At 42.2% G+C, this 20,845-nt stretch overlaps 1 protein-coding gene across 1 annotated transcript; it reads right to left on the bottom strand.

Moving 5' to 3' along the window:
- Positions 1-1,127: 1,127 nt before the first annotated feature.
- On the bottom strand, positions 1,128-16,923 carry brwd3 (bromodomain and WD repeat domain containing 3). Its single transcript, XM_069671697.1, has 40 exons — positions 16,890-16,923; positions 16,663-16,805; positions 16,533-16,562; positions 16,291-16,350; positions 14,889-15,039; positions 14,704-14,802; positions 14,444-14,604; positions 13,931-14,152; positions 13,670-13,770; positions 13,502-13,572; positions 13,224-13,324; positions 13,054-13,094; positions 12,861-12,965; positions 12,621-12,771; positions 12,395-12,529; positions 12,180-12,308; positions 11,722-11,947; positions 11,491-11,631; positions 11,094-11,280; positions 10,881-10,974; positions 10,618-10,785; positions 10,354-10,427; positions 10,082-10,274; positions 9,869-9,979; positions 9,681-9,788; positions 8,437-8,561; positions 8,274-8,356; positions 8,081-8,192; positions 7,938-7,999; positions 6,475-6,630; positions 6,275-6,395; positions 6,045-6,170; positions 5,868-5,943; positions 5,736-5,786; positions 5,490-5,633; positions 5,200-5,352; positions 4,938-5,107; positions 4,556-4,644; positions 4,139-4,273; positions 1,128-4,048 (listed from the first exon to the last, which is right to left on the bottom strand). The coding sequence occupies exons 1-40, from the start codon at positions 16,921-16,923 to the stop codon at positions 3,204-3,206; spliced, it is 5,484 nt and encodes a 1,827-aa protein (XP_069527798.1). The 3' UTR covers positions 1,128-3,203.
- Between the last annotated feature and the right edge of the window lie 3,922 nt (positions 16,924-20,845).

Here is a 20,845-nt window from a genome sequence, read left to right as displayed (position 1 = left end):
GTCCACAGGGGGCGCCAAAATCAACACAAACCAAAAGTTCCTCACAGGAGCTTTAATCTAACTGCATTTATTTAAAACACACAGCAAGTGTTGACGCGTGGATTATCATGGTAGCTGGTTGGTGTTTGAAGCATCAACGTTTTGTTTAGAAGATTAAGGTTTGCTTGTTTGGTCAGCGTGTGCCCGCTCTATACTGCTGCTTCTTCTGACTGTAAGAATAACCTGTTCATAGGTCGGCCAAGGACATTTAATTTCTGTATAAAACAAACAACACAGTATGTCCTGATGGCTAACACCACAATGCATTACATTCCTAAACCCCAGCTTCACCTCTCTGTCTGGTACATTTGCACAAAAATGATTCATTATTTGGAGAGCAGTCAACGTGGAGTCTTGTAAAAGCTTTATATAGACTATATACATTTTTCTATTTCAGTGGTATCTAAAAAAAACACCTGCATCACTTGTTTTTGCTGCATTATTGCATACATACATATTTATAATCCTGATCGTGAGACTTTTAAAAATCCTAACAAGTGAATATTAGACAGTTTATTATTGACAGAATCGGAGAAGCACATCAAAGTAGCTCTGATTTTAAGTTACCACTGAATAATTATTCATAATCAAGCTGTTTTTGGTGTGACAACTTTACTGTGCTTCCTTAACACCCATTAAATTGCCCTTTACTTATTTATGCATCGATCTGTTTTAATTCCCATGATCCTCCAGCATCTCTGCAGTTTCTAGGTGTGGCGGAGCACGGTGCGTCACAGCTCAACCTTGTTTGTTCCTTGTCTGACTCAACCCAGCTTTCAGTGCATTAATGCAGTTTAGCAGTGGGAAATGCTACAGTCAGGTTTACGACTTGTCTTATCACGGTCGATAGCCCTCGCTCTCAATATTCAGTAACTCTTGAATCTTTGCCTTCGGTGCATGTTTATGGCTCTACTACGATCATAAAATCTGCAGATGACTCAGTGCGGGAGCTGCTGAAGAGCTCTTGAAGCTTGTGGTGGCGCAGCAAAAAACAGGAATCCTTAAAGAACGAGACAAACATGTAGAAAATCTTTTAAAATTAATGTTACACAAGAGACCAAAACTTCGTTTTTAAGAGAAATCCAATGTTTTATTAAAAAAGGGAAAACACATACAATCAAAACATTGTGTATAAAAGACACATAAGCTCATTCCACCTACAGCAGAACGTTATTGTTGTATTCGTCATCAACTAATCTGAGGCGAGACTAAGAGACATCTACTATATGAAAATAAGATCCCAAAATATGAATCTCAGACGCCAGTTAATGCTTCAGATCGGAGCACCGAGGATGCTGATGTGTGTGTGTTTTATCTCTGAGAACCCGACAACAACCAAACTCTTCAGCCCAAAAGAAAGCGAACGCAATAACCTCCGAGGCCTCTCTCATGTGGAGGCAGAGTGATGGAGGCCTTTTCTGATTAGAGCACCCAGAGTTGACCTGGACGCGGCAACGACTGCATTAAAGTAAACATTATTGGTGCATTAAAAAAAGGATGCATCCGTTTTGCAGAAACCAATCGACCACTTATTATTTAACACAGTGATTCTGACAGCAACTAAACACCTGATTGTAGTTTGTTATTAAAATCAAAGATTGTGTTTTCAGTTAGTTAGAAAATAAGGGAGAAAATAAATGGCACAATATCCTATTGAAAGGTGGAGAGAAGAGTTGCTGCCTTTGCTTTGCGGCAACAGAAAAAAGATGATACCTCAGCATGATGGTACACAGGTTGAAAAGTGTTTCCAGGCATGTCCTGATCAAACTAAAAGGTGGATTAATGCGTGCTGGCACAGGTGAAAATTCTTACACAAATAAAGTCATGAGAGGTTTAATCTTATTTCTCTTTCTCCAATATCTTTAATACTCAGCTGCCACGTGGAGTAGATAGATGTGCAAATATTTCCTTTTCCTCATCACTATTAATGTAAGACAGAGCTAGTCCCAGGTATAACACAATGGAAAAATAAATACATCTGAGGAAGAGAGCAGGCCAGGGAGCCTACTAGAGGAGAAGGTGTAATGGAAGATGCAGATCCGGAAACAAGACAGGATGCAGTGGCTTATTTTACCCAAGAACAATAAATAACTTTAAACTTAAGAAAAAAGCACCCAACTCTCACCAGCAACACGCCAAGACTCCCCCCCAAAAAAACCAAAACACCAAAAGGGAAGCAGGGAATCCTTATACATTCAAAAGCCAAGTCTGACGAGGGCCGCAGGAGCTGGGGTATTATCAGAGCCTGACCGATGTGGGATTTTTTGAGACCGATACAGATGCTGATTTTAGAGTGGAAGAAATTTCACAGATACCAATAAAGTGGCCGATATGGTGAAATATTAAGCTGGCATCTTTTGGATGCTCTGATACCCGTGCTGCAGACAGTGCTGAAAGGATTGTGAGCTATGGAGTCGGGGGACGCTCTGCCGGACAAACTATGATAATCCATATAAAAAAGTGCACCAGTACCGATATATCTATGCTAGGCCCATATCGGTCTAATAATATCGACAGAAGGATATATGGGTCAGGCTCAAGATATTACTATGGTGCTGTGTTACTGACTCCTCCGTATTGCTATTACCCAAACTACACTTCAACAGAATCTGACTGAAAACTAAGGCTTGTGGTTGTGAGGAAAGAGCGAGTACCACAGAGGTTGACATCAGTGTCCGAACTAGTGACCACTAGCATGGAGAGTTCTGTGACATTACTTGAGAAAAAAACCCAGAGAAATAAAAATATGAGCACCAGTTTTTGGCATCTCCACGTCCTTCTTTGGTGACCGAGAGTAAGAGGAGTCATGAGAGGAAGGACAGGAGGAGAAAGAAGGTATAGTGTTAAAGTACATGAGGATGAGGAGGAGGAGGAGGAGGAGGAGAGCAGTGCCGGGTCTCGAAGGCTCCGCCAGCGAGCAGTAAGGCCGAGGTGAGCGAGTCCAGTTGGGGGAGGGTCTGTGTTGAACAGTAGCTCCATCGACCAGGAGACGAAGCTCCATGTTCGACGCGTCCCGAGCACCAGCGATCAGTTTGAGAGTCACAAGCAGTCTCAGATAAAAAGAAAAATCATATATATATTATATATACACTTGTACAAAAAGAAAGAAAGAAAATTCCCTGAAGTTTTACTCATATTTGACAGTTTTTTATTGAGGTTTGTTGTCAGTGGCTCCAGCCCATGAGGTGGCTGACGCGGGCTTTCTCAGTCATGCGGCGCACCCGTCCTGAGCGGGACATGCCCAGGTTGAGTGGGTCTTCTTTGTTGGCATCGTCCTCTGAGTCGTCCCTGTACAGAACTGTCCTGCGGCCCTGGTTTCGTGTGTTCACCCGCCGAGATTTACACTGGCTGCCTCTCTCTGGTTGACTCCTCCTTGCTGCTGCTCCTCCCTGCGCCTCATCGGAGTTATCCTCCTCCTCCTCCTCCTCCTCCTCCTCCTCTTCCTCCTCTGGTTCTTCCTCCTCCTCAGGCTCCTCCTCTTCCTCTTCATCCTCCTCCTCCTCCTGTCCCTCATCCTCTTCTTGTCTTACTTCCTGCTTTTGCTGCTGCATCTGTGGCTGCTCCTCCTCCTCCTCTTCTTCTTCTTCTTCTTCATCCTCTTCATCTTCTTCTTCCTCCTCCTCCTCCTCCTCCTCCTCCTCCTCCTCCTCCTCCTCCTCTTCTACAGGCAGCTGCACTCGTGCTCTTTTAGGACTCTGTGCCTCCTCCTCTCCTCCTTTGTGTCTCCTTTTCCCTGAGGCTGCCACCTTACCCTTAGCTGCGAGGCGCACCGACTGGCAGGGGGCTTTGCTGTAGTCGTGGTCTCCTCCTTCCACGTACTTCTCCATCTCAGAGTCAGAGCTGTTCTCGCTGTCTGACGACGACGAGGAAGACGACGACGATGAGGTGGAGGATGACTCAGACGAGGAGCTGTTGGATCCCGACGCCTCCTCGTCTTCGTCAGACTGCGGTGCTTCTCGCTTGTGGCGCTGTCTGGAGCCGTTACTCAGATGCAGGTTACGCTGGTGCCCTGATGCAACGCGAGAGGACGCAGGTTTATTTCTGCAGCAGAACCCCATTACAATCATAGATGTTGTTAAGAATTTAAATGTTTTCATACCCGACTTCTTCACTGGAGTTACATGGCTGCGAGTCACCCGTTGCGGCTCCTGGTTTCTGCTCTCGCTGCTCGTCCCTGAACTTGGGGAAGAAGGCTGGCCGTCCTCTTCCTCTGCTACACTGCTGCTTTGCTGAGCTGAAGCATCAACACAGGGACAGTTACCGAAGAGGACTGTATCCACATGACTTTTACATTAGTGGTAGAAAGCATTACAAGAGGATTGCTAATAATTGTGTTTCTACCTTACAGAAATTATAACTGCTTGCTACAACATGCTGAATTTTACTACCCTCTCACAGTGTTGTACAGATAAAAACAGTTGTACCACGCTCAACTTATCTGGTTAAAACATTTAAAAAGTATTTAAAATAACAAAGATGGAAAGCTAAAGACATATGAAGAGTGGTGCAGTCGTACCCTGATATGACCTCTGAGAACGGCTCTTGGTTGAGGTCTGGGATTTTTTTGGCTTTGACACCTTCCCTGACTTGTGCTTCCCTTTAGGGCTGGATGTGTGGAGACAGAGGAAAGAACATAATATAAACATTCATAACATAATCACAGGGCTTCTGCAACTGTCATCGTCTACAGAGCAGGATGCCGACTTATTTCTCAACAATAAATTACATCAAGGAATAAACTAGAAAGTGTCTCTTCAGTATTTCCTGATCTGAATGTAAAGTGTAAAACAATGAGAGATATATTCAGGAGCTGCAGACACCCTGCGCACGTTCTAATGATAAAGATCGTTTCATAACGTGGGCTGTCGAACGGCAGGTCTCTGATCGAGGCTCGGTACCTGGGGGATGGACTGATAGGCGGTGAGCTGCCTCCGTTGTGCAATCTGTTCCTGTAACTGAGCCTCTGATGAGTCCGCCGCTCGTTCTGAATGGCCGATTTGTGGTCCGAGATGATGGAGATGATGTTCTTTTCAAAGAAGGCGGACAAGCTGAGGGTCATGGTGTAGATCTAGACATAAAACAAAAGAGTCATGAGAACTTTTGTGACAGACATTAAATTAAAGTAAGTATAGTTTTTTAATCCCTGGGAAGCTACTTCACCTGTGATTTCTTGTTAGGTGTGTATGCTTTGGAGTTGCTGAAAATGAGGCGCACGTCTTTGGCAAACTCCATCGGACTTTCGTAATTCGCTCCGAGCAACGTCTCTGACACTGTGCCCAGGTCCATGGGAGTGTCGATGATGTCTCGATAATCCTGAACAAATGAAGCAGGGAGGAGAAATGTTTGCAACGATTCAATCCACGCCCGTGGCATTTCAAACGTTATTGAAAGTGATTTGAGCCGTCTGTAGACTTTTAACTGTCAGTAACAGTTGTTAAAGATTGTTTTACCGGATACTCAAAGAGGTCCACAGGTTGTCTGAACGGCTCTGAATCTGGCGAGGCAATCATTCGACGCAGCAGCTCTCTGCATTGACCTCGCCACACTTTCACATCCAACGACACGCCACGCTTTTTAGAGTTTGGATTGGATCCCTACAAAAAAAGACAAAATGAAACAAGCTAAAGCGACGGCAGAGGATGGAGAGGGTGGGACAGTAGAGATGGTTTGTTGTGGTACGTAGGACTCTCTCTTACCCGATGTCCTGAAGACGTTCCTGGAGTGTCCGAGTCCACATCCAACTCAGCCTGCAGAGGAAACCAAAAATTACTATAAAGAGCCAAAACAATAATCTAAAGAGGCTACTTAAAACACAACCACTGTCTTACCTCAGCTTCTCCTCCGCTGCTGATCTCAGACTTCAGCTTGTGATACAGATCCAGGATGTCTGTGCAGCTCTGGTCCCTGCAGGAGACACAGGAACATGGTACAAAGTATAAACCATTGTTTCTCCGGTGCTGAAGTATCAGTGAGGATAGCTTAGCGTGGACTCTGTGGAGTCTTACCCGATGTAGTGCAGAAGAACGTCAGTCACCACCTTGGCAGTTGCTACAATGGGGCTCTGGGGTTCGTTGAAAGTGCGGGCGTTGTGTTCAATGTAGCGCACCTCCCACATTAACGCAGAGATCCGCCTGCAGCACAGAAGCTTAAAAGTCAACACTTTGCCATTGGGATTTTGAATTTACAGCTAAGATAAAATGTGTGACTCTGTTTTGTGTTTTGCATGTTGCTCCACCTGTAGAAGCGGTTCTCCAGCCGTGTGCGGATGGTGCTGAGGTCAGTGGGGTAAGACACCGCAGTGCAGTACAGAGGGTAGTCCCGTAGATTTACAGGTGTCGCAAAAGCCTTGGCTACCTCTGCAGACAAACATATTTTACTTAAAACATGGCAGGACTTTACCTGAAACAAACTGTCATTAACCCTTTGCAGGCGTACCCAGTGTAAGAAGCTGGTCGATGCCTTGGATGACCCTCTCACAGTCTTCATCTCGGGTGTGAGCCCCCCACTCGCCTTCCTGAGGCTCGTAAAGTAGAGCCTTCAGCTCGTCTTCCTCCACCCCCACGCCATCGCCGACCTGCTCTGGCAACGCAGCTGATAGATAAAACAAACATGTCGGAAACACAGCAGGATTTAGTGAACCACTCGAACTCGCATATAAAGCAAAAACTACAGTGGATTACAGATAGTTGTTTACACAGTCTTGGTAAAATACTTGAAACTAGAGGTTGGATTATCTAAAGAAAAGATAACAAGGTAACAAAAACACAAGTAAACATGCTAACATAAGTGAGAATACGTTTGTGTAACTGAAATAAGATAAATCAGCACTGGCTGAGTAAAAGTGGCAGCAAAGTGAGCATTAATTGACAGCCTGGTACATTTGAATATGATTGGACTCCTTTATGGTACAATTACATCAAAAAGGAAATCATGGCTCTTGAAAGAAGCAGCAAGTGGTTTCAAATTTCAGGGTAAGAACATAAAGTCGTTTTTGATAATATGGTTTCCGACTGTTCCAGCTGCATGCTAACACAATGAGCCCTTTTGTCTGCAAAACTAATGACCACCTGTGATTCTTTTACTGTATAAGGAAGGAGTTGTCAACGTTCTGATTTCCACCTGTACACTACATTTTCACAGAGAAGTTGGTTTGATAAAATGACATTGAAAACTGAATGATTTGAAAAGTTGGTAAAGGTGGGAAGCTGTGCTAGAAGCCAAGTATGAAGCCTCTGTATGTTTAGTTCTTTGGGATCGAATGAAAAATACTGTAAAAATCGGTTTATAAGAGGCACTTTATTTTAAAGATGATTTTTTTGCCTTTATCTAATAGGACAGCTGAAGATAGACAGGAAATGTGGGGAGTAGAGAGAGGGGGATGACATGCACCAAATAATCGGCAGACCGGGAGTCGAATCTGCGATCAATTCGTCAAGGACTGTGGCCTCTGTAGATGGGGCACCTGCTATATCAACTGAGCTAAACCAGCGGCCTATAAGAGGGACTTGTAATACATTTTTTGCTACATTTATACCGGCAACCAAGCGACCAATCTACTAGTATAAAATGCAGAGAGAGGTGTGTCATTGTGTTACTGTATTTTACCCAGATGATGGCGCTATAATCTAGCCAAAGCTTCGTCACGGACATGCGTCGTCATGATCGCCATTGCAGCTGCTATCGTCACAACAATCAACGTTACCGTAGGCTGAGCGTAACTACCGCACAGGTAGCTAGCAGGATTACAAACTCTACATGGCGAAAACAGATGGTAGGCTATAGTTTATGTGTGTTTGGAATGTGTTGTAATACTTGAATACATCTTTTTATTCATAAATAGCTATAGAAAACCTTTTCGGTGTGACTTATATTCCGAATTTTACGGTAATGGTACAGACCTTCCTCAGGAATAGGCTCCATGTCCCAGGGACTCATTTTCTCCCGCTCACCATTATCCCACCTGATGAAACAAGGAGTTAATCATTTGTTATTATATGCGACACCTGGTAAGAGGAAAAACATCTTGAGCGTTGTGACGTACTTCACTGCATAGCACTGAAACAGGCTGTCTGGATACTCTAGCTGCAGAGGCTCCTGGTCCTCCACAGATCCGAACCACCAGGCGTCATCAATGATGCTGCGGAACCTCATACCTGTGAAGGAAAGGCAGCGTCACATATACAGGACTGTCCACGACAATGTGCATGTAAACACATCCCTTCATCATGACTAACCTGGCTGCCAGTTGTGCTCTTTAGCCTCGTTGTAAAACTGCTGCAGTACCAGAAAATCGATGACATCAGGCATGTCATGGTACCTGTAGAGGGTGGGAATGGAACATAAGTGATGTGTACATGAATATAACTTGTGCTGTACGTACTGCATACAAATACTCACTTTAAGGAGAAAGAGTCATTGGTCATCTTCCCTGAGACTGGGTCCAAGAAAGCCAGTTTTAGGCAGCAGAGGGTGGGAGGTCCGACTTCATATTTAATTCCCACCACTTTCACAGATTCCTGGTCCTGAAGGGGCAGACCACAAAGAGTCAGAGTCAACATTAACACATAAGATGAAGAACAGAACCTTGGAAAAAGAAAACACACAAAGGTTCACTCCTAATGCTTTTAATAGTGCCGTATTGCTCGGAATATAAGACTTTTCCCCCCCTTGAAATACCTCTGAAAAAGTGAGTTCATCTGAAATTGGGGGTCTAGACTTTTTAATGCCAATATGCGTTCACAACAGTAGACGGCGCCACTTATCTGTAAAAGCTACAGTGCCGGGGGATGAAAGACGGAGAGACACGGTGATTGTCCGGAACAAAGTGGCTCAAAAGAAAGCCAAGTTAAGCTACAACTGAGGCGGAGTTATGATGCCAATTTTAAGATAATGGTTATCAATGCAGCAGAGTCATTACATCTGTCACGCAGCCAAGAAATCTGGTGTCACAGAGTTCAATGTCCGAAAAGATCGTCTTACAAATAACAGTCAGAGAAAATTGTACCGTGGTCCTCAAAGTAACCGCTTCCACGAGACTGACAGGAGAGTGTGCGAGTGAAGAACAGAAAGAAACAGAACGATCGCCAAGCTGAAGGCCTTGGAGAAAGCCAAAGAGCTGAACCTACACATTCATGAGACTAATTTTTAATGTTATTTATTTTAAAATAAGTGCTTCATTCGAAATGTGATTACATTTTATTGAATCTAAATTTGCAAAGTCTTTTCCAAAAATGTGTCTTGAAAAGGGGGGTCGTCTTAAAATCATGTTCTTCTTATATTCGGACCAATAGAATTGTTGTTATGACGCACATCAGAGAAAGTCGGACGAGATGATTGGTGTCGAATTCAGATTCAAGACTCTCACTGCTATGATAGATTCCTGCTGTTCTGCTCGCGTTGTTTTCATTTAAGTGTGAAGGCAGTGCCTCGCCTAATAAACCTGCAACTCAGTTTGAAGTATTGTAAAGCAGCATTTAAAAAGGACCATAAAGGAAAATGTGGAGGAAAGACTTAGTGGAGGGCTTACCGCTCTGGAAGGAGCTGGATTACCAACATGGTAAAGCTAAAAGATCAAACTGATGTTTCCAGACTCTCCAGCTTGTCTAAGAGAGAATGCACTTATAAATAACACAGTGTCTCACCCTGAGGTCGAGTCTGTTCCACGGCTGTTTCTGAGGGTTGATGCTGTAAGCTTTGGCCCTGCGGACAGCCCTGACGTAGGCCTGATGGCCCTGTTTGAAGTAGATGAGCTGGAAGACGAAAGAACAATGATCAAAATGCATTTAATGTTATATATTTACCTTTTCGATATCACACTGATACTCCTTACCTCATCGCCCATCTGTGGAACAAAAGGAGAGCGGCGTGGGATGGTCTCCATTATCCACGATGGGGGCATCCACTCCTCAGCATCGAGTCCAGCCAGAGAGGACGTGGGTTTCTAATCACAACAACAAGTCAGAATAAAATGTTTACATACAGTTAAGTAAAGTAAAAGTAGATCAATTCAACACATGCTGAGTTGTAGGTGATGTTAGCTCACCTGTTTGGTCTCCTTGGGCTTTTTCTTCTTCTCACTTTCCCTCTTCTTGGCCTCTTTTGTCTTGTCGTCGCCTTCTTCCTCCTCAGAGCTGCTGTACGCTTGGGGCTGAACAGGCCTCCTGCTCGATCGCTTCGGAGGCTGGAGGTTGATCCCAGCGTCGGCTGTCCAGTCAGAATATTCACTGGAGGAGTCACTGAGAATAAAAGGCCGGTGATGTTAGTGGGATGATCATAACATACTTTGAAAACAGTGCTCAGTCAAAAGATATTTACCTGGAGCTGCTTTCAGTCTGCCACTGAGTCTCACCATCAGAAGAGGCCTCGCTTTGCTCCCCCTGTTCGGCTGCCTGTTGAGAAAAACATAGAAAGCATCTTTACTGTAACAAAGAGTGGCTGTTTCTGGCTGTGTCTTACCACAACATTTACATTTTTCAGCAATACAATGTGCAGTTTGTTCAAAATAATTTATCTTTTCTAACAGTTACTTGAAAAAATACAAGTGGCGTTTGATTTGCTGAATCAATAGACGCTACGTACATCTCCTTCACTGTCAGAGTCTATCTGGCTGTCTGAGTTACGCCTGTTGTGATTTCGGCTCCTGGTCCCAGGACGGCGGACTTGAGCGGAGCGGGTCTGGTAGGCGTGGTGCTGCTGCTTTTTCTTGGTTGGCCGCAGGGAGCGCAGGCGTGTAGTCAGGGGATCGCTCTGCAAAGGGCAGAAATGGGGCAGAAAATGAGAAGAGCAGGCATAGATAATATTTTTGAGGTGTGACAACAACTGTTAAGGATAGAATAGTGCACCTTAGGTGTGCACATGACTGGTTTCTTCCTCCTCTCCGAGTTGTAAAGAGAACATTCCATGTCGCCTTTGGCTCGTCTGCACTCCTCCAAAACTCTACAAGAACAAAAAACAGTGATTTCTGTCATGAAAAGTACAAAAACTTTGTAAAAGAAGATTAATCTATTCAAAATCTATTCTGCTCTTTGCAATAAAATTCCGTCCATCCACCTTACCTGAATATCCCATGTGGAACTTCATTCACCATCACTCTGCGGCTCCAGGCCAGTAGGTCCCTCTCTGTGGCCACCTGACTACGCAGCGCATTATGCTGCATCTGCCACACCCCGTCCACTTGCCCACTCCTGCGGGGTCCGACCGTGGGAGAGGAGGCCACTTCCTCTGCTGCATCATCAACATCAGCTTAAAAAAATAAGAAATTTGGTTAAGACAATATGTTAATTGGGAAATTTGGATATTTTGGTAGCATTTAGCTTTTAAACATCTAGTATCCACACAATGCTACTGCCAACAGCTTAATGTTGAATCTAAACATTTTACAGGCATAGTTTAAATGCATATTGAACACAGACAAACCAAAATGATGAACTGGTATAAAATCCCGGTACATACCTTCTGCCTCTTCAGGCAGTTCTTCTACGTTCTGACGTTCGTCTTGCTCATTTTGCAACTGCCTGATGAGATTGTCCAACAGGCTTTCTCTGTTGTCTGCCGTTTGCTGGCCAAGTACCTGCTCAACCAGCTCTCCATCACCTGATATATAAAAGGAAGATCTCGTCAAACTCTGTCAGTTAAAACTGTGCAAGCATTCTGAACTATGTATAATAAGGAAGCAGGCCGTACTGTTAGCCATGTATCCTAGCTGGGGTACCAGCTGGTCCTCCTTGCAGTTCTCTCTTCCCGGCACGAGGCGCTGGTAGTGAGGAGGGTGAGGGTTCCCATCCACATCCACCAGGAAGGGTGGAGGCATGAGGTGCGGGGCTTGCTGCGTCTGCTCGTCCAGAACGTAGTTGTTAGAGTCGCGAATGAGAGGTCGGTAGTCCGTGTGGAAGAACATCTGGTCAGGAATCTGGAGATGATAAAGACTGAAGTTGTAAAATGAGGCAAAAAGCTTCTTCATCATTATAAGCAGTATTCCCTGAATGCTGCAGACCGATCATAGCTGATTCTTTGGCTTTATTTCAGGTCTTCTGATTAAAGAACAATGTATGTTACCATAAAAACCATCATGTGATCTGTTCCTTTTAAAGAACAGGAACTGACAGTGATTATGAGGGATAAATATGTTGCAGTGTGTTTACCTTCTCATATGGCCTGCTGCAGCCGAAGCCAAAGATGAGCAAATGGCCATGTGAGTCAGTGCAGGCAAAATGCTGCCCATCGGCGGAGAACTTGCAGTCAAAAATAGCACCGTGGCCTTGCCCTTCAATCTGGAAAACAAACATTTTTAGAAAGTCAATGACAGCGTAAAAAAAAAAGGACTAACGGTGGGTGATTCACGTTGTCGATTAATCACCATGTTAAAGAAGTTGCGGATCTTGGCTCCTTTGGTCAGGTCCCACATGTAAATGTTGCCGTCATGGCCGGCAGATAGTATGATGCGGGAATCAAATGGGTGAGCCTCCATCACAAACACCTCGTCATCATGACCCTGGAGGAGAGAGACCGCAAACATTCAGGGAGGTCAGTTCTTCTTCTTTTTGTTCTAAAGAAGACGCCAAGTAGAAATGTCGGCCACTCACTGATAAAACATGCAGCAGCTGTCCAGTGGTTGTGCTCCACACTTTGAGCAGGTAGTTTGACACTGCTGTGATGACGGTGCTGTCTGCACGGTCCCAGGCCACCATCGTCACCACAAGCTTGGTTTTATCATCCCCAGTGGCAGCAGCAGTCCTGGGGGAAAATATATCACAACAGATATTCAACACCGAGCAATTTAGAGTGATAAAGAGGCATAAGACAGGTAATGTTTCCTCTCTTACCCGGGCAGCCTGGCAGCCATGTCTAAAGTGACGCTCTTCCACTCTTGTTGCTGGTAATGCCAGATCCTGGCTGTGCCGTCACGACTGCCGCTCACAAACCTCAGGCTGGAAATAGACACACAATTAACTGTCAGAGGCTGCAGACACATACAAACAGTTTGAGGTCTATACAGAAACAGGGAAACACACTCACCTGTCACTGTTATTGCTAAACTGGACGACGACAACTTTATCCTGAGAACAGAAAAAGAAGATGAGGTTCAATAAAGTACATCTGTCTATCTTGAGACCTTGTTTGAATGAAGTTAAAACAATATAAAGGAGAAGAATCAGAATCAGGGAGCTATGCGTTTTGTTTCTCACCGTGTGAGCGTCCATCTCAGACACCTTCATGGGAGTTTCAGCACCAAGGAAGTACACCCTGATCAGATGATCAGTGCCGCCAGTAGCCATGAACATGCCACCTATTAAAAGAAAAACATAGAAGATATGCAAGTGATAGGAATACATTCATTATACTACAATATGCAAGCTTCCATAACCTCTTCTTCGGTCACAATTTATTTCTTACTATTAAATCTGCAGTTATTTTTAAAGCGAGCTATTATTTTGAAAATCGCAAGGCAGGAAACTACACTCACCACTACTGAAGGAGGAAGTGGAGACCTGAACTCCTGGTCGTGATCGTTCAACAAACTTGACGGGTTGATCGCTGAGGGGTGGGAGGGAAACACAAAAGATTAAGTTGTTTCCATTTAAATGGAGCAAATTTCAGGATACAAAAACTCAATTTTGCTTAAAAAACTTACTTGAATTTTGTGCTGATCGAGTGCCACTTCCAGAAGCACACCATGCCGTCTGCACCGGTGGAGGCCAGGTACCGTGTTGTCCCTTTGATGGCAGGACAAAACTAAGAGGGTAGAAAGTCAGTGGTGGTTAGTCTCAAGAAGTGATGGATATCAAACACAACTACAGTAGAGAACAAACGGCAAGAATTATTGGAGTAATATCTGAGTAATTTATATCATTAAAAAGAAGCTTCCTTATCCATATTAGATTGAATTATTTACTTGTATGGATGTGATGGAGGCAGCGTGGGCCTGCAGGACAGTGATGGGTGCACAGGTGCGGAGACACCACACCCTGATGGTTTTATCACAGCTCGCTGAGGCGATGAGAGTATTCTCGTGGTTGACAGCCATGTCACAGATCTCTGCCGAGTGGCCGCGGAGAGTTGCCAGGAGCCGGCCATCATCTGTGGCCCAGATTTTCACCAGGCAGTCATCAGAACCCTAAAACAACACAAGACGTTGGCAAGTTGTCTTTTTACGCACAAATTAGGGGAAAAACTGATTTTTTTGTAGAAAATAGATTCTGAGTTAAATTGTCACACAAGTATGTCAGAACTTCATCCTATTATCTGTAAGTATTTATAGACACAGTCAAACCCTTTCACTGGAGAGATGCCAATGCAATTTCATTTGGGACATTTGAATAGTGTATTTAAATTTGACTCGAGAAAAGGATGTGAAACAGATCAAGTTTTGTTGCAACAATTGTCTGACACAGAAATCATCACTCACTGTAAATATGCGACGACCGGTGCGGTCAAAGGCTACACAGTACACTGAAGAAAGGTGGCCAAGGATACGTTTGTGTATCTTCATGTGTTGGTAGGAGGAAGACGGCAGGACCTGGCCGAAACGAGCTGTACCTGTGGCCTGGCGAGCTCCCATGATGGACACTTAAAAAAAAAAAAAAAAAAGACACATGTGAAAGCAACCATTAACTTTATAGGTCTAGGGGTTTGAAATGGGTATACATTTTTAAAAATTTCACACACCAACATTGGGAGCATCTCCACTGCTGACTGGAGGTTCTGGTGGACGGCCTCGGTGTAGTGCAGCAACAGCAGAGCCACTGCATACTTTGTGGCTACAGCCTACATAAAACAGGTTGAAAATTAAAAGAAAATATTTCGAAAACTGTGAAGAACAGAGCTCAGGCGGATGGGAGGGATGTTCTTACTTTTGTTGGTACGAAGCAAGGACTGTCTTCCCAGCCCCAAAAGCGTTTGGACTCCAGGAACACTAGGTGGGATCTCCTTCTCTATAAGAGGGCCTATCCGCTGGCAAACACGGAGCAGATAGTCTGCAGGAATGTGCTGGTTCAAAATCACCTACAGGAATCATAAACAGTTATTACAAAGTATCCTAACAAACATGAAAGTAGCATTTCAAAAACACCAAAACATTATCCTTACAGTTATAATGAATTACTTAAGGAAAAAGTTTTAAGATGTTTAAAGGAAATTCCACCTTTGTTATTAGATTTAACAACCAACCAATGTTTTGAAAAGACAGCACCACAATTTTTTTAATTGGCTACTACTGGATTTTTGAGGCTTATAAATTTCAAAAACATATTTCAGAGTATTATCATTTATTATTTTATTTATACATATTCATTCATAGATTTGATGGAGACCCATTTCAAAGTACAACAAACATGTATGCAACTTTATATGCAATGCCTTATAATCTATGAGCACCACTAACGGATCAACAATAATGAAATATTGTCTGTAATGCTCTATTTCTTTCTTTGTTGGTGGTAATGGGAAAAAAATCAAAGTCTCAACAACATAAACAAAATACCAAATACCCCTAAGCCTCTAAATAATAATATCAGCAGGCATCTGAAGTAGTTTCTATTCTCTCTAAAAATGACTCTTTACAAAAAAAACAATAGGTCTGTGTATATCCAAAGTAAAAACAACTTCATCACAATTACAATAATTATAACACAATGATCTGATCACTGAAATTATACGTATCATCATCATTATCATACAACAAAAGTTATATGATAAAACTCAAGTATCTGTGTAGTAACAATCCGGCATATAACAATCAACTTCTTCAAACGTGACTGTACTTTTATTTCCTTTTTCTGTTTATACTACGCTAATATTCAGAGCATGGTTTAGCAACGAAGCTAGTTGAAAAACAATCAAGAGGAGCTAGAGGGAACGAAGGGGGAGGGGCAGAGCCGCTCCCAGCCAATCAGAAAACGTGTCTTACTATTTTTCCGGTTCGCTCGCAAATACAACTGTGATTTAATTGGCTCTCCAGAAGACTGACAGCTGGCTGGATCTGATTCAACCAATGACAGCCTGCCCTTGTCTCTATTCTCCTCCTATTAGCCCACACAATAAGAAAGCCTCTATATAGTCATTTATCAACAGGCCTATACAAATATTAATGTTTTAACGTGTTATAATAAACATAAATACATTATCAGCGCGTCTGCTCTGGATTGTTAATCGAAATAAAACATAGTCATCGGCAATGGTGCACTTGCCGATTAAAACACAATTTATGCGCTAAATTTTATTTCAAAAAGTTAAATAATGATAATTCACACTCACCCAGTCTTGGAAGGTCCGTTTGTATATCTTTCCGTCCCAACTCCATCGTTGTGGGACCAACTAAAGTTTAAAGACAAGCCGTTAGATGGTACAAAACTACCCGTTTCGCCCGGGCTCGGCAACACGCTCCTTTATCTAACACCAACCAGAATTACTGAAAAGTTTCACACAAAGCGACGATATAGGAAGTATAACGGAAACCACACACGAAAATAAACACAGAAAGGTCCAGCTGAACCTACCTCATACTCCTCCAGCTCCTCGATCAGGATCTAACAAGAGAGACACAGAGTTAGCGTTAGCTGCTAGCACTAGCTTATTATTAAAACATTTATAACCGGTATGAATAACTTGCGTATGATGCGGTGTTACCTGTGCTGCTTTTTTACAAGGTCCAGACTGCAGAAATCTGGCAATGAGGTAATACAGTTCTGAAAAGAAAGAGAGATGTATTAGCTTGGTGCTAGCTAATGTTACCGAGCTAACGTTAGCTAGCTTTGGGTTGCACTCGGTTACTTAGCTCGATAGCAGACACACAACTACAAACTATGTAAATGTAAAATGCTTTTTCGTAAAACAAATGGACGCTCAGCACTCACCAGCCTCGGTTTGTGAACACTGTTCTCTTGCCATCACTTGATAAGACGGGCGACATTAAGACAAACTGATGTTTTAGCTTGCTCGTTAGCCGCCGGCTAGCTAACAGCAGCTAGATGTGTGTAGCTAATACAGGCTAGTGAATGGCCTCCTCCTTTCTCAAGTTGTTCCCAGACCACCTGGTGCTTTGTGTTAGCGCCCTCCAGTGAAACAATTCAATAAGGTTTATTTTGTTTCTGATAATAAATATGATATATATTTTAATATTCAAATGTTTTAAAATGTGTCTTTACAACTAAAATTATTGAGGAAATCTTACTCACTTAACATATAAACACATTACGAGAAGACTGTTTTTGTACTGTAAACAAACTGCATTCCTATGTGATGCTATAAGGCAGTATTTAGAGACTGTAACTCCAGGGGTAACATCTGGGTCTATTTATGAAGAAGCCTCCTGGACCTTGATGATCTTAATGAAAAACAAATTTAGTTGCAGGTAGTTTTGTAAAAGCAGTAAATCACAAGTCTTCAAGCCTAACAGAAGGCCAAAACACAACATTTTTGAGGTTTTATCTAAAAGAGTGAGCCTTTATGATTATGACATGTTGGGAATTACACATCCTTTATATTTTTGATAAATTTGATCTTGCTATATGACTCTTATGCAAATGTTAAAATGCACTTTAGGATCATTTGAACAGTTTAAAGTCTTGTTAGAAAAGATCAATTATGAAATCTGTTTTAAATATTACAGAAAGTTTTGTCAATATGCAGCAGATGTTTTTCTTCTGTGTACAATATCAGGAAAACAAAAGAAGTCACAAATCCGAATAATGGCTATAATCATCAAAGATTGAAGGTACACTCAGGTACACTGGATTATTTAAAAGAACAAATACTTCCAACTGTGATTGACTTGCGATCAGTCCAAGATGTAACAAGCGTCTCGCTGCTGGGACAGGTTCCACCCCCCCCCCCCCCCCCCGACTCTGAACAGGATAAGCGGTGGATGGGATGGGTGGAAATACTTCAAATATGTCTGACTCATCTCAGACAGAATTCTGTAAAGCCTGTTAAATGTAAAACCCACCATTTCCTTGGAAATAGCAACCTGACAACAAGTGAAAACAACAGAAAAAGGTACAGTCATGGAAATCTTGAGAACATGTCTGATTCTCCAATAAAAACCACTGTGATGTCACTAGCTATTCGGAAAACTGAGAGTAAATGTCCTATGATTCGTCATTTTTTGTAAAACGTATCTGACACTGACAAAAAACAAGAGCCAGGAAACAGCACGATCATCTTTTAAGTATTTTAAATTTGTACTGCTGTACTACTGTAGTCCACTGCATGATCTGGCTGATTGTGTGTGTGTGTGTGTGTGTGTGTGTGTGTAAATGATTAAATACATTCTAGGATACTGACCCTAAATTATTTAACTTCCTAGATTATAAATTTTAACTCTTAAATAATGTTTCAACTCTTGTCTGAGATATTAATATAGAAACAGTGTCCCTGCAGAAACGTGCCTGTGGTTCAAAGAAGGCACCTGAGAGCAGTAACTTGCCTTATATTATATCATAGATGTTTATTTAATTTTAGTTTAGTTTAGTTGTAATCTGTTCTCGCCACAGATTAGAGTTAAACTCATCTATAAACAGTGTATGCACATACTAGTTTATGTATCTTCATTTTCTCTTGTTAAGTATGGTGTGCCTCAGGGGTCAGCTCTGGGGGTTGCTTCTATTCCCTTCACACATTCTTCTCCTTGACCTTATTATTAAGTGATATGATAAAGCTTTTAATTTTCATGTTGTTTGATTGAAATTTTAAAGGTATAATCTTGAAGATTTTCATGTAAATAAATGTCTGTTAAGTCACTATCTATTTCAGAATGAGATAACACAATGGTGATTGAGCCTATGGCCCACTGATGAAAGCCTTTGCATTTGCAGTATAGGAAGAAAAAGAAACAAATTTGCCGCTTAGATGAAGGCAAAGGGTCTAAAAGGAAAGCGAAATTGGGAAGTGTCCTGCAATTACCATTACCATTTATCGCCCAAGGTGCCACCAAAGAGTATGCAACTGAAATCTTCGAGATTAGAGCTTTAAGTTTTAAGCAGAAGACCACAGAAGTTGTGCAACCATGTTTTATATCCTTAGAAATATTCTTAAAAAATACAATCTATCTTAACTCTTTAAGGATCAAGAACTTAACTTTACAAACCTTCATCTAACCCTTCCTTTTCACTTGCCAGAACAAAAAAAATCTATTGATCAGCTCCAGGCTGTACAGCTGCCTCATTTTCAAACAGAACCAAAAGAGATGTTAAAACATCATTTTAGCTACAGCTTCACTACACCAGCTGCCAGTATGTTTTAGTATAGATTTCAGTGCCAGTACATTCTTCTAGATCATTGTTCAGAGGTATTTTATTATTATATCAAACTCAACATATCTCCCTCTTCAAAAAACATATATTTGCACCTTTATCTTTCTGCAGTGATCCGACCTCCTGGAAGCCCCTGATTCACAACAAGCAAAGGTTTAAAACGCTGTCCCCCTTCTTGCCTGCCAAGCAAATATAAGTCACGTGAGTTACTCTTATGACAAAACAAAACATCTAAGCAGCAAGCAAGAGAAAACAGATTAAGGACAAATGGGCTTTAGTAAATGCAGGGTTTTTTGTCTTTTTTGAAGAAATGTCAATCCATCAAACTTTATTTGTATAACACATTCCATACAGGTAAATGCAGTTCAAAGTGCTTCACATATGACTGACAAGAAGATAATTAGGCAGAACAGCAAGAATATGATGCAACAGGTGTAAAAAGGTAAAAGGCTGTTTTCTGAGAACCATTTGAGCCCCCAAAAAAGTTTTGATTGATCCCTATTAAATAACTATCAATGGCCCTTTAATTAAAGAACACTTAAAATTATGTAATTGCTTATTTAAATTTAGTCAGATAGCTTTTTTCCTTCTCTGAAAAAGAAGGAAACCTTTTGCATGTCAAGGCTAGTATGCTAGTCATTGGGGATTACCATTCAGCCTGACAACAGTGTCTTGTGTTTCCGTGTTTCTTGGGAGGAGCTCTGTTGAATTTGAGAAACAAATTCAAGTGACACAATGTGAGTAATCTCAGAATTTGATTCTTTTTTACAGTTAAAAGCCTGCAGCTGGGTCGAAGAGGGGCTAAAAAGTTGCATTAAGTGTAGGATCTATAGTGTTTTTGGACCTTGATGCACAAAAAGTCAGAGTATTTATAATTGGAAATTTCTAAGGGACATGCCTCTTAATGGGAAATTAGTATATGTTCATGCTGGGGGAAAAAAGCAGATCATTCTAAGCTTAAAACATTTAAGCACAACTTGGCTGCCAATGTCTTTGGTATGATAAAAGCATTGCATGTGATATTGCCACTTTCCAAGCACTGAATTGCACTGATTGACCTAAGGGTGGCGCCATAGCGTACCTGGGGGTCTGTTGCATCTCACAACATGCACTTGTCTTTACATTTTTCCAATAGCCCTGATCAGCAGCGGTCCACGTATACCAACATGTGATGGTTTGGTTGCTATATAATTGCCTTTGAAGGCATGACTCAGAGAGCAAAATCTATGACGCACACAAATCACAGCACACCATAGTACTGTTACATGCATGAAGCCATATTCAGTGCTTGTATAACCTGTTGAATCTCTGCCCGATCAGGCAAGAAGAATAGACTTTTTAACAGATCTCTGCAGCGAATTATAATTTGCCATTCATTTAAAGGGCATTTTAAAGCCCCACTCAGCACCAGTGCATACACAGAAACACACACATGGATGGTCACATAACTTTATTTAGTATATAGTTCAGTGGGCGGGACTGTGAGTGTGGACGCGCTCTGGCTGCAGAAACCTCTTCATTCAGCCTTCATCTGTGCATGTGGACAGGACGTGATTTGA

The sequence above is a fragment of the Semicossyphus pulcher genome, unplaced genomic scaffold, assembly GCF_022749685.1.
Source record: "Semicossyphus pulcher isolate SPU_LCO1_2020_fin unplaced genomic scaffold, fSemPul1.0.p SCAF_10, whole genome shotgun sequence".
Classification (NCBI taxonomy): Eukaryota; Metazoa; Chordata; class Actinopteri; order Labriformes; family Labridae; genus Semicossyphus; species Semicossyphus pulcher.
The sequence above is the reverse complement of the archived record's forward strand: the minus strand, read 5'-3'. Positions and strand labels throughout refer to the sequence as shown.

Coding starts and splice junctions, on each gene's coding strand:
- brwd3 (XM_069671697.1), bottom strand. CDS start 16,923: ATGGCAAGAGAACAGTGTTCACAAACCGAGGCTG. Junction 11,281..11,490: donor ACTGCCTGAAGAGGCAGAAG/GTATGTACCGGG, acceptor TATTTTTTTAAG/CTGATGTTGATGATGCAGCA. Junction 4,274..4,555: donor TTCTCAGAGGTCATATCAGG/GTACGACTGCAC, acceptor TTGATGCTTCAG/CTCAGCAAAGCAGCAGTGTA.